The 13,530-nt window shown below is 44.0% G+C and overlaps 1 protein-coding gene across 1 annotated transcript in view; it reads right to left on the bottom strand.

Moving 5' to 3' along the window:
• Positions 1-13,496, bottom strand: part of DppIII (dipeptidyl peptidase 3) — a 91,437-nt gene extending 77,941 nt beyond the window's left edge. Inside the window, exons 1-5 of the mRNA XM_075695275.1 lie at positions 13,288-13,496; positions 12,199-12,436; positions 11,197-11,324; positions 7,522-7,635; positions 458-563 (exon numbers count right to left, since the gene is read on the bottom strand). Coding sequence (XP_075551390.1) covers positions 458-563; positions 7,522-7,635; positions 11,197-11,324; positions 12,199-12,436; positions 13,288-13,350 — 649 coding nt within the window. The 5' untranslated portion in view covers positions 13,351-13,496. The remainder of the gene's footprint in view (positions 1-457; positions 564-7,521; positions 7,636-11,196; positions 11,325-12,198; positions 12,437-13,287) is intronic.
• Positions 13,497-13,530: the final 34 nt, after the last annotated feature.

Genomic DNA, 13,530 nt, shown 5'->3' with positions numbered 1-13,530 from the left:
TGGAAGCTGCAATTCTAGCTGCCACCACGGCACTGCAAGCATTGTCAAATCTGGTGACATGCCAATGATCAGCAATGGCTTGGCATGTAACCTCGGCAAGCCACGCAAGCAGCTCAAGAGAGAAACATTATAAAGCTACCAGTACAATAGCGCTAATTCACACTGTTTGCTAATTCACACATGCTGTACCACCTGCCAGTAATGGTGTTTTCACTAGCTTATCAAAGCACAACTAGCAACCAACTTGGCCAACCTGAATGTGAGGGCATCACTAACAGTTGCGCCAAGAAAAGCAAAGTGCACATAAATCTTTGCAGCAGCTATCGCAACATCCTCTTGTTGATGACAACACTTATTCCACAGACCAAAAGAAGGAAAGAAGAGGTTGGAAGAATGGTTTGTGGATAGAAACAGAGAAGGAAAAGGAGGTAAAAAAAGGAAGTATTGGTATACATACTATACGGACATCGGTATTCGCTCTCCTCATGGCCATCATCGCCATCGCCATTGCTTTCAAGTTCATTCACCTTCAAACCTAACCTTGTGCTGCCGCTACCAGCAGGCTGAAAGGACAAATGAACACAGGAAGACCAGTGACTCGAGTCAAAGAGAGTTCTATACCTTTGGCATGTCCCAAGGGCTTTTTAAGTGCACAGCATTTGTAAGCCCTCTTCACTGCCTGTGATTCAGCTGCGCTGAGGAAGGACAATAAAGGACACATCCTGAAGCATATTAGTGTAGGCAAAGAAGCCTTACTGAAGAGCCTTTGGAGAATATTGTTATATGGATGATGCATGACAGTCCCTTAATTTTCGTTTCAGGACATGGACATGCTCATGCACATCTTATTAAGCACGAAGGATCCTCACCAGCGCTAACAATGCAGTCAACAAAGTTTCAGTGTCAGCTTGCGCAACATATATCGCTACTTTGTTTGAAACGTGAAGGGTAGAGGTGTCTAGCATTCATCGTGAGGCATTGTGTTCAGGTATTTGCATTGAACTGTGGTGCTTCACTCGTTCTAGCCACTGCTCCTCCAATGTCTGTTTTTTTCTGCACAAGACAGCACATTAAAAACTAATCTGAGTGAGACAACCTTTCATATTTTTACACATTCCTCAAATCTGTTAGCATAATTGTCTGCAAAAAAAAAGCACACAAGGACATTTTGGCAAGACAAGTGCAAACTACCAACCGAGTTTAATGTCTGCTTCGCATCAGAAGCTGACAGTACATTGCTGCACAGGAATGTTTTATAAAATCCGACTACAATGGGGAAAAGCCTACATAGGGCAAATAGGACACTGTGCGAATGCGTGCAGGAATATCAGCTGACTATAGGAAGCAACAATGTTCATGCAAACTTTCCTTTCCACTTTGCTGTGACCTGCGAGCGTGATGTGCGATTCTCTGCTATTAAGATACAGTTAAACCTTCATATAATGAATTTCTCGACATAACGAAGTATTTAACTTTTCGTAACCTCTTGTCCATAGAACACCACATATTTAGAACCTCAATATAACGAATTGTGTTTGTGCATGATTTCAATAAAACGAAATTTTACTTCCACCGCAAAGGAACGAAAATAAATAAATAAATGGAAACTAAAAATGGAAAATAAATGGAAACTTATGCAGATGCAGATGGTCTAATGATACTATTACAAGTGGCTGCTTGCAAATGCACCTCTCAAATCTTATGCCCCGCACCACTAGAGCGAACGCCAAAGTGGAACTGCATTTAGTTTGGTATAAATACAAGTGCACTAAGATCCCATCGCGCCCCGCGCAATTTGTGCTTTAGGTGCAAGTGAAAGTGTGCGAGGCTGAGACAAAAAAGAGATGGTGGCTTCACGGGTGCTGCCTTCCCGAGCGAGCAAAAAGAAAGAGGGGGCAGGGGGTGCACGAGGGGGCGGGGACTGCGGGGGGTGCGGAGTGGGAGGATAAGTTGGCACGCATCTTGGCCGTGGCAGCACATGGCTGTATGCACGGCTAAGCTCACACATAGCCGCGCACCCTGCTTTAGAGGTAATCTGCCATGTGTGCAACGAGTGGGAGGACCGCCATGTCAGCTGTATTACCGTGCGTTTAGCATTGAAGGTTGCAGAATCTTGAGTTTCGGTGACCCATTGGAGCGAGAGGCCGACGAAGCGTTCGCTGCCAACTGCCGCGCTTTTCCCGACAGCGTTGTAACAATGCGGGCGACGCTATCAGCCGCAGGGCCAGAGTGCATGCAAAGGCATGGCTGGCTTCGCTCAATTCATACCATCGAGAAGATATCGTCGACTTATGTGGCATGAAACCGTGTCATTCATCGCCGACATCCAAATTTATCAAAATGAATTGTTCTCTCATTCAAATTTGCTTTTTACTATCGCTTTTTAATTTGCTTTTTACTAATTCACGAAGTATGCGGCCCCCTTCCTTGTAAAAAAAGATAGATCGGCGACTGCACTTTATTTGCATAAAAGGTCGAACTTCAATACAACGAAATTTCGATATAACGAAGCAATCTGCTGATTTTACAGACTTCATTATATTGAGGTTTAACTGGACCAAGAAAGTGAAAAAGTAAAGAAGCCCAAGAACTAACGGAGGATTATCACATAATGAAAAGAACTGCATGCGTGAGTGACATCTAGACATCACTCTATAGCTCTAAGATATCCTTCCTGGATTGTGCTGTTGCTTACCAATGTGTTCATTAGCCTTCTGTCTGTGCAAGAGGACTACGAAGTGTGGTGATGTACACATTCTGATGCGAAGTGGACATAGAACTCTTTTTGGTAGCTTGTGGCCAATGTGTCCTTGTGCAGTTTATTAGTTTCATGTTTTTTGTGCAGGTAATTATGCGAACATATATGCACCAACTAGCCCAGCAATATGTTCCAGTGAATTCTTCTGACCAACCTGCTGCATTGATTTCTAGAAATTGAAGACAGCGTCATCCCTTACCACCAGTCTGCAGTAATTATGAATCTATTAATCTTGGTTTGTTTTCTTGTGCTTCAAGCAAATTACGCTTGAAAGCCGTGAAAGCGAGAGCATAATTTGATAGTACAGATACTTTCTGCATTGTGCGACTATATTTGCTACCTTGTTACTTTAACCACGTGATCTCTAATTATGTGTTTATTTTTATCTGATATATAACTATGTCTATGCTGCAGTGAACCCTTGTGATGGGGGCAGCAGGCTTGTCAAGCTGCCACATGGCAGCCTTTATTTGCTGCTCCTCTGTCTGTTGATGAAACAGACGAAATAAGAAAAGAGAAGCAATTCTCAAGAACCTCCTCATTGCAGAAATTGGTGAGGGGTACAAACAGAGTATGGTGACTACTCAAGTACAGAGGAATGGCACTGCCATCCACTCCCAGAACTTGAGGCAGCACATCATGCAAAGAGCGTTTGTCAACAGAAGGCAACACAAATATGCAGTCATGTTAGTAAAACTTGCAGTGTAGTGGTTATGTATCATAGAGTTTCCTACAAAAGGTTACAAGGGGGAATTTCGGTGTCTATCGAAGCTACCAGCATTGCGTGTCAGCCAGTTCGTGAATTATGGTTACCATACTCGGATTTGCTTTAACTTCAACTTTTTGGCTTCAAATAGCTTTAAGAGTTTGCAAATTGAACATTCTGAAAAATACTGCCTTCTAAATGCAAGACTATTCAGCGATTATGCATGCGCAAAGAGTCTTACTGTCTTCTGTGTTTATAAATGTAGGATTGCTGTAAAATTTAGGCCAACAAAAGCAGATGCAATGTAGTGAATAATGCCACGAGAATGCCTGAAGATTCAATCACGAAATCAGACAAATCCACGCGAAAATTCCCATGGTATCTGAATGATTCCAGCACCAGAGTTCCCTACGGTAATTTTAATGAGAAACTCTGTGGGTTGTACAAAGCCATGCAGTGGCAAGTGCGTCATTCATCAATCTGGGTTCGAACCCCATCACCAGCTAGCGCATGGGCATTTGTCAACTTCCCAATTTTTCTACACCGTTACGGCTACATGCTGATGACGATACGAAAGCGCGAAGGTGTAGGCCCAGAAATGCTGTGCAATTAAAATGCCAATCAATACAGTGCAAAACCAATGCCAGTCTTTGGCACAAGTGAGCAAGCAGACAATGCAAGACTGCAACTGTGTCACAAGCATAAAAAGTGCCGAGCAAAAAAGTGGCAACAAAGGAAAAGCCATTTTCTGCTAACTGTGCCTCCCAGGATATCTACTTAGCGCAAAATGTAGTGCATGACTGCCATCTAGTACTAAATACAGTTTACAAAACATACCGCAAAGAAATGCGTCAGTAATGAAGTGTGCACACTCATGAGAAATGCAAAACATTTCATAAGGAACAAAGAAAAACACGTAGGCAAAGCAGTGCGGGCTATCCATAATGTGCACTGCTTTATTTGCTATACCCTTATTGTTACCGCCCTTTGCAGGTAACAAAAGTAACTATACAACGGAGTTCTTTACATACTCCAAAATTTTTCTTTCCTCGCTTTTATTTTGTATCTTCTCGTATCAGGAGAAGAGCCAGGATGTGCCAAATGAAATCGCATTGTGACTTTAACATTCTGAAGCAAACACGTTTTGTGAGACACTTTAGCTGGGGGCTCTGGATTCTTTTGACGACATTAATTTATTAATTAAAGTCTGGAGTATGCTTACGTGACAAAATCCCCTATATGACTGCAGGGCGTGCCATAGCAGGAGAATCCAGATAAATTTTTGGCACCTGGGGTTCTTTAACATGCACTTAATCTAAGCAGATGAGCGTTTTTGCATTATCTGCCTTAATTGGGCTAAATTTCAAAGCATTTCAATTTTTGTAAATGCAGAAGGCAATGAGAGTCTGCGTACAAGCATAATCATTGCAAATTTTTGTTTAGTTGAAAATGAAAAATCTGCAAATTCACAAAACGTTTGAAGCCAGAAAAACAAAGTTTAGGCAAATCCATTAAAACTAACCATCACTCCCATACTTGCGGCCTTCATATACACTAACACCAGAGTTCCCTATAGTAATTTTTGCAGGCAGCTCTATAGTTGCAGGTAGAAATTACAGTAAATTCATAAATTCAAGCAGATGAAATTCTTACTTGAGCTTAAGAGGAAAGAGTGAATTGGGCAAGTAATGCAACACATAACACAGATAACCGGTGATCTGAGGGTGACAGAGTCGGTTCCAAAGGAACAGGAGCATTCTACAGGGTGGCAGAGGCCTAGATGGTATGGCAAGACTGGCTGATCAGCAGTTATAGGTTAAGTTTTGTTGACCCCAAACAATAATTGGAGATTTCTGACAGTAGCTACTGTCCTGCAGCACAATTAATTAGACAGATGAAGAAGACAAACAAATCAGCAAGTGTGCAAATGTGAAGTATCACCTAAAGAAAATATGTCTCACTAGGCAGCAGTTTCATAATACTCCTCCCTAACTGCAATATGCATAACTTAAATAATAGGAAAAGTGCTCATCTTGTTATATTTTGATGCTTAGTCCCTATTCCCTTACCATTTCCAAAGAAGGCAATGGCTTCTAGCAGGTTGATTCATAGGCAGGTCAGGCTACTGAAGATGTGTAACGAAGGTTTTGACTTAGCCTTTCTAAATACTCTGGCGATATGCCTAGGGGCGGTCTCAATCCAGATGTGACCAAGAAGTTTTGACGTCAAAGTTGCAGTGCTTGTCTTGACCCATGTCTTTTTAGCATCATGAATTCCCATATACAATTGTAGTATACCGCGCACATGAGAGCTTGAAGGTCAGGCGACTTGCAAAAACAAACGACAGGATAGCTGTAGTCATGCTTCGGCAGAAACTCCACCTTCGGTGTCTGCAATATTATTATGAATCCTTCCCCTTCAAAGATAATTATGATCTGTAGTGTCTTGCCACTGCCGTGTGCGAAATGTTCCCCAGCCATTCTGTACATATGCCGAGGCCTCAATTAATTCAAGGGAATGATTTGAAAGTGGACAAGTGGGTGCTGAAATGCACTTTTAAAAAAGTCCTCAGTGGGTGGAAATAGAGTGCCGTGCAAGACAAGTGCTGCTATAGTGTACCCCCCCCCCCCCATCTTCCTTCATCATCATCATCATCATAAGCAGCAGCAGCCCATTTTATGTCCACTGCAGGATGATCTTCCTTCAGAGCCATTTTTTGCAACATTTTTCCTAAGCGTGCTGGCCAGATACTGCCACAAAAGCTCAATGACTAATTGTGTGCACACTGGTGTCAAGAGGCAGAGACAAAAGGGGAGGAAAGACCGGGAGGTTAGCCAGTGTAAGTACCATCTGGCTACCCTGTGCTGGGGAAAGTGGTGAAGGGAATAAGAGGAAAAAGAAGAGAAAAAGAAAGCTGAGAAAAATTCACACAGTAATGCGAAGCTACATGCTACAACTTTCAAAGAGAGCACCGCACGTGCAATGTGAAGACGTGGGATCATTCCCCCCCTGCGGCAAGTTGTTTCTTCATCCACTCTCATTGCCATTAATTTATAATTTCTTTAAATCAATAAGTAAGTACAAGTAATTACTCCTATGTTTTCCTTGGTGTCTTTGTTGGCTTCTCATGATATGATTAAATAAAATCAGGCCCCTCAGTTAACCCCCTTTCTTATCGAACTTTCAAAGGTGGTCGCACAATTCACAAGTCCTTAAAAACTTCAGCAAAGCCCTTCAGGCACTGGTGTCAAACCTGGTGTAGGACGGTGCAAACATGGCACACTGCTGTCAAGCCTACTGTCAATGTCATTGTGCCATGTTTACACCCCCCCTCCCCCCCCCCCCCCCATCCTGCACAAACCGCTGTAATCTGTGGGCCAAGTGACACCCAGTGATCATGATGACTGATGGGGCTAAACATCCCAAGGCTATGTGTGTGTGTGCGTGTGGAGGCTACAGAAGATATGAGCCAGTTGACGGTCTGGATCACTTCAGACCAGCAGTGACTTTTTACCTTCCCTTAAGTCTAAGCACACGAGAGATCGAAGAGCCGTGAATCGAACCCGCAACCACGAGCTACACAGCCCTATGCAATCTCCACTGAGCCAGAACACTGGGAGGTGCCCGTAACCGCTCGCTCTAGAGCCTACACAAACCAGTGTGCACAGAAACTATGATACAAACTCAGTAGTGAACAAAGGGGAGAGCAGAAAGCAAGCCACTCACAATAGTGCCCTGCTAAGACAATGGCCCTCGTTTGTCTACAAACAGTGCTTTATTAGCTCGATGCCAGATGCGCATTGTTATGCTGTGATAACACACACACACACACCACAACAATAAAGACAGCACAGTGAGTGACTACGGACACCGAATGTCTGCCTTTATTACGTTCTTATGGACCAGAGACTAACATAAAAGCACTGCCCGAAAGAATGAATGACAGTCACCGCGCTAAATAATCTAATGGCAGCCAGAGGCTAGTGTGACGAGTGATGGGTGCTGCCTGCTTTATGCGCCATCTCTAGAAGCCCTTGCTATAGAGCCAGTGCTTTACCTCTTCCACAAAGGCACCCTTGTAGCCCACATAGGAGCCCAGTTCGTGCACTTGCGAGAGTACTTCTGTACCAGTCAAGCTCTCGAGGTGTTCCTTCAGCTCATTGTGAAGTGCCTGCATGAAAGAAATGCAAGCAGAACACATCGGCACATGCACCCTTTGATTTAGGCTCAGGTTATGCCAGCATGATCATATGCCGAGAATATTAGGTGAGGCCGCACCACACGTGGCTGAACAAACCACTGAGCTCTGTATAGCATTCACAAACAAGCCTGCAATCAACATGGCAAGCAGTGCAGATGACACAAGTGATGCGGAGATTGTATAGTAGTGATAGCGCACCTGTCCTGTCCGTCTCACTTGTCCTATTGTCGGCAATGCCTGCCATGTTGGATGTAAACCAACTACCTCAGCTTAGAACCCTTGGCTTCAAGCTCTTACTTAACTCAACAAAGTGGAGTGTGGCACCCAGCCTTGACTGAAGAAGACAGCACTTCAGCACTACTCCTCACTGATTTTTACGATGAGGAGTTGCATGACAAATGGACTTTCACTCTAATGTATCCGAATAATACTCAATATGCATGGTTGCAAAAATTTCTGATCAGGAATCACCACTCAGTTCAGTCAAGAAGTGACGCTGTCATCCACATTTTTAGTCTAGATGACACGGCGAGTAGAGGAATGTTCTAGAACACAAAGATCAATCATCATCATCATCATCCTGGCTACGCCCACTGCAGGGCAAAGGCCTCTCCCACACTTCTCCAACTACCCCAGTCATGTAATAATTGTGGCCATGTTGTCCCTGCAAACTTCTTAATCTCATCCGCCCACCTAAGTTTCTGCTGCCCTCTTTTACGCTTCCCTTCCCTTGGAATCCATTCTGTAACTCTTAATGACCATCGGTTATCCTCCCTCCTCATTACAAGTCCTGCCCATGCCCATTTCTTTTTCTTGATTTCAACTAGGATGTCATTAAGTGGCGTTTGTTCTCTCACCCAATCAACTCTTTTCTTATCCCTTAACGTTACACCTATCATTCTTCTTTCCATAGCTTGTTGCATTGTCCTCAATTTAAGTAGAGCCCTTTTCGTAAGCCTCCAAGTTTCTGCCCCGTACGTGAGTACTGGTAAGACACAGCTGTTATAGCCTTTCTCTTGAGGTATAATGGTAGCCTGCTGTTCATGATCTGAGAATGCCTGCCAAACGCACTCCAGCCCGTTCTTATTCTTCTTATTATTTCAGTCTCATGATCCGGATCCGCAGTCACTACCTGCCCTAAGTAGACGTATTCCCTTATCACTTCCAGTACCTCACTACCTACTGTAAACTGCTGTTCTCTTCCGAGACTGTTAAAGATTACTTTAGTTTTCTGCAGATTAATTTTTAAACCCACCCTCCGGCTTTGCCTCTCCAGGTCAGTGAGCATGCATTGCAGTTGGTCCCCTGAGTTACTAAGCAAGGCAATATCATCAGCGAATCGCAAGTTACTAAGTTATTCTCCATTACCTCTTATCCCCAATTCTTCCCTATCCAGGTCTCTGAATACCTCCTGTAAACACGCTGTGAATAGCACTGGTGAGATCGTATCTCCCTGCCTGACGCCTTTCTTTATTGGGATTTTGTTGCTTTCTTTATGGAGGAGTACGGTGGCTGTGGAGCCGCTATAGATATCTTCCAGTATCTTTACATATGGCTCATCTACACCCTGATTCCGTAATGCCTCCATGACTGCTGAGGTTTCGACTGAATCAAACGCTTTCTCGTAATCAATGAAAGCTATATATAACGGTTGGTTATATTCTGCACATTTCTCTATCACTTGATTGATAGTGTGAATATGGTCTATTGTTGAGTATCCTTTACGGAATCCTGCCTGGTCCTTTGGTTGACGGAAGTCTAAGGTGTTCCTGAGTTTATTTGCAATTACCTTAGTAAATACTTTGTAGGCAACGGACAGTACACTGATCGGTCTATAATTTTTCAAGTCTTTGGCGTCCCCTTTCTTATGGATTAGGATTATGTTAGCGTTTTTCCAAGATTCCAGTACGCTCGAAGTCAGGAGGCATTGCGTATACAGGGTTGCCAGTTTCTCTAGAACAATCTGCCCACCATCCTTCAACAAATCTGCTGTTACCTGATCCTCCCCAGCTGCCTTCCCCCTTTGCATAGCTCAATCAATCAATGCAAGCAGTCATATCAAGCACCGGCTCTCGTCGGATAGCTGCAGCTAAACTGCAGCTACAGCTTAAGCCAAGAATTTTGATTTCGTGTTTTTAAGGCTTCTGCATTTACATATTCTTTCTGAATATACAACGCAAACTCCGCATGAAAAATTTTGGACTTGAAGGTGTGAATGTGTCTTTTCGAGCCAGTCTTCATAACGAGAAAAATTGATCATGGATACTGACCTCTTATAGATGATGTGCTATATTATGAAAAGAACTGAAATACAGTAGAACCTAGTTCAGAAGTTTGGGGAGAAAATGTGAGAAAAAAAAACACACAGACCAGGAAAACGTACGATCCGAAGTCACAAAAATTTTTGGTACACTGAACTGTGGTTGACGTCTACGTAATGCAAAGCAATGTGCAAATTGTTGCAACACGCGTAGTCAATGCATGCTGAGCTAGTGAGGCCCAACTAGCCCAAGACGCACATTGTCGTTATCTTATTGCGTAATGTTTTACGACGGCGACAGGAAACCGAAACAAAGTCGAGATGTTGGGCGATACCACGATACAATGCCACCAGAGCAAAACATGATGCTCACTTCATTCCGACTGCAGCAAAAGACGGCAGTGTGTTTGGGTTATAGGCTACTAAATGCGTGCAGTGTATGCTTCCAGTGAAACTAGGTGAACATGCCTATCACAATAAGGTTGGCAATGATAGCTGTGAATGCGGCGTGCGACGACTTGCAAAGAGATTTGCTGGTACTGCATAGAAAACTGAGTGCATGCCGGAGTTTTCACATGACATGGGGGCGGGGGGTAGGGGGGGGGGGGAGTACTGTGGGGATGCTTGAGGCAAGCAGCTACTGTTCTGGGTTGTGTGCGCCTTATGCTTTTTCTTTACACTGCATTTTGTGACAGGAAAACGTATCTTGCAGTTTGGCAATGTACTGAACATTGGTGCCAAAAGATTATGTTTTCCGAGAATGTATCAACTGGTATGAAATAAGCATTAGTGTACAGGGTCATTTGTGCCCTTGTTCCTGAACACTGGCACTGGGAAATCATATGAAACGGGATCATATCAATAAGGTTCGACAGTGTTTGTTGTAAGTAGATGCCCGAGTTACTATAGTGAGTTGACAGCTTTATTGTGCAAGAAAGAAGACGAATTAACAGCAGTGAAAATAGAAACTCTTCAACCTTTTTGTCCAACTTTGTAGTTTACCTGTTAAATTACCTTTGTTTTGCATTATTCTCTGTACTTAAGTGACTTATGACATTGTTTATGGCCAGGAGGGGGGTTACATTTACTATCAGTGCTTATGCTCAAAATTATTTTTTTGTCATCGCTAGTCGTAACATTCAAAAGCAAGTTGCATATCTATATGAAGACACCATGAATCAAAGGGCTAAAATAGCACTTTGACTCATTGAAAGAAGACCACTTTCAAAGTATAAGTGGCAACCGATGGCAAACTACAGGCACGTGCTCACCCAAAGATCTCCTTCTATCTTCTTCACCTGCGTGATGAACCGTGGCCCACGTATCTCTTTCCTGAGGTAGACAGGAAGCATGTGGTTGCGTGTCCGTGGCACGAAATAGGGAAGATCAGGAGTCTCGGCTGAAAGGCAGAATGGCTAGGAATGACTGCTGCCACCCAAATCTCATACGAAAGACAGGCAAATTCAGGCTGAACTATTAAGGCCAAATTAAAGAGCCTCCTGAAGCGCGGAACAGTGCAGCAAGACGAATGACAGTGAGAAAACAACACAAGCGCTGCCCATCTCCCTATCTGTCTTTGTCTTGCTGCACTTCCTACATAAGCCATGCAACACCAACTAGTCCAGCGTTGCACACTCTTATATATACTGTCACTTGCTAACAGCATCCGACTCTATTCAAGAATTTTTCTTCATCGCAGCATTCTCCCTGAGCACACCTAGTTGGTCTTATAAAAGCACGGACAACGAAATTTTGCACTTACTTCATTACATCCAATAATTCGTTAAATCTGTGTTTGTTACATTGAGGTTTAACTGTATGTGCGATGGTGAGCCATGAGCAACCACAAATGTGGAAACCTGCACCGAGGCACCACAGAGCTGCATTCGCGTGTGAGCTTCAGTGCATACACTCTATACTTCATTACCTTTGCGACTGACCCAAATTTTTAGACTACACCATCTGCCGAATCAGCTTACATCATTAGACTGCACTAGCTTCAGGATCACTGCTCGAAAATGGCTATATATATATATAGCCGGAAAGAAAACTAGTTTGATATTGCCAAGAATGCCATGTGCATTGAAAAGGAAAACGGGACCAATCACAACCACAGAGCTCAAAAGAGACCAATCATTCAGACCATAAAGCTGCTAAGGCAAACAGTTGCTGCCCTGACGAAGACTAGTCCCTTAGTTACCCTTGTCAAAACAGCTACGGCGACGTCTTTTGTTCAACAATGTGGAACACTTCCTTCGCCATTGGACACTCACGGCGCGGTGGCTGCCAGCCCGATGGGGTTGGGCCCGTATGCCTGGGAGGTTGAGGCACTGTGATCGGAGGGATCAGGCGCTCCACATATTGCCAGTGCCCAGGCACTTCCTCGACCGTGGTGTACTTCTCCGATGACTCGGACGCCCAGCGGTCCCTGTATGCCTCGGGGTCAGCACGGGGCATTGATAAATATTGCTGCACCATCACATCTTCTGGATGTGCATTTGAGCTTTCACGCTGGCCAGAAGAAAGGGTAAGAAGAATATACATAAGCATGACGTTTAGTTCAACTCGTGCAAGGCATTTCTCTGCACCGGTATGGCCTTGCACACCAGCATATTTGCACGCGAACACAGTCGTAGCTACGAATCATATATGTCCTTTCTTTTATTCTTTTATTCAGTGAGTATAATGGTATAACCTTGGTATAACTGGTGAAACTGCAGCCTCTGCATGACTATGAAATTACCGTGGGCAGTTTGCGGCAGTAATGTCTACTAATCGACAGTTTTACCGTGGCTGATTGACGCAGCTTCATTAATAGCGGATTTGCAGTTAATCCGGGCGATGCATCATAATGTGTACCGGAAAGCTGGCCGTAACCAAAGACTACGAAGCAACATTTCTGTGGCCATTTGCGCTGGCAACAGCAGGTACAGCAGATAAGTGTACAGAGTGTGGCGAGTGGTCTAAACAGGCAGGCGACCAGCTGCAAATCATGCTCAAATAAATCGTAAACGCGCAACTAGGTCACCCTAACGCGACCTTTACAGAAAGGGTCTCATAACGCTTGTTGATTGATCTCGTATCACTTAATAATAGACCGTAAAAAATGCGTCACGGGAAGAATGAAGCGCTCATAAACGAAAGAATCAAGAGGAATCGACTTTGCGTGTTTCAACGAAAGAGCTATAGGAAAGTCAGCGCTGACGATCGTGTGCGCAAACGTCAAGAAACGACCCGAGTTGCGTGAACGCAGGATATGTGAAAGGTCTCAACTACTTCGTTATTTATGTTACGTGCGCAACCACAAGCCACGAGAGGTGAAAGGAGTCGCAAGCTGCATCACGTAGGTGTGTAGCACTCACCCGACACGCGAGCAGAGCAGGTGTCTTAGTTCTCAAACTACGACTGATCCTCTGCAGATACATGTTTACTTTACGCGCGACGAGCGTCGCGGCAATACACGTGCTCCAAGGAACTCGCTTTGAAGGAAATTAACGTAGCTTCCCAAATTAGACTATGCGCACATGGTCAGAGCTCGCAAACATCGGGCCTCGTAACCATAGAGTTTCCTACTCAACACTTTCGAAGATGTATAGTAATCAACG

Source organism: Dermacentor variabilis, chromosome 6 (assembly GCF_050947875.1).
Source record: "Dermacentor variabilis isolate Ectoservices chromosome 6, ASM5094787v1, whole genome shotgun sequence".
NCBI lineage: Eukaryota > Metazoa > Arthropoda > Arachnida > Ixodida > Ixodidae > Dermacentor > Dermacentor variabilis.
Note: the sequence above shows the minus strand (reverse complement) of the source record. Positions and strands in the feature narration are given on the sequence as shown.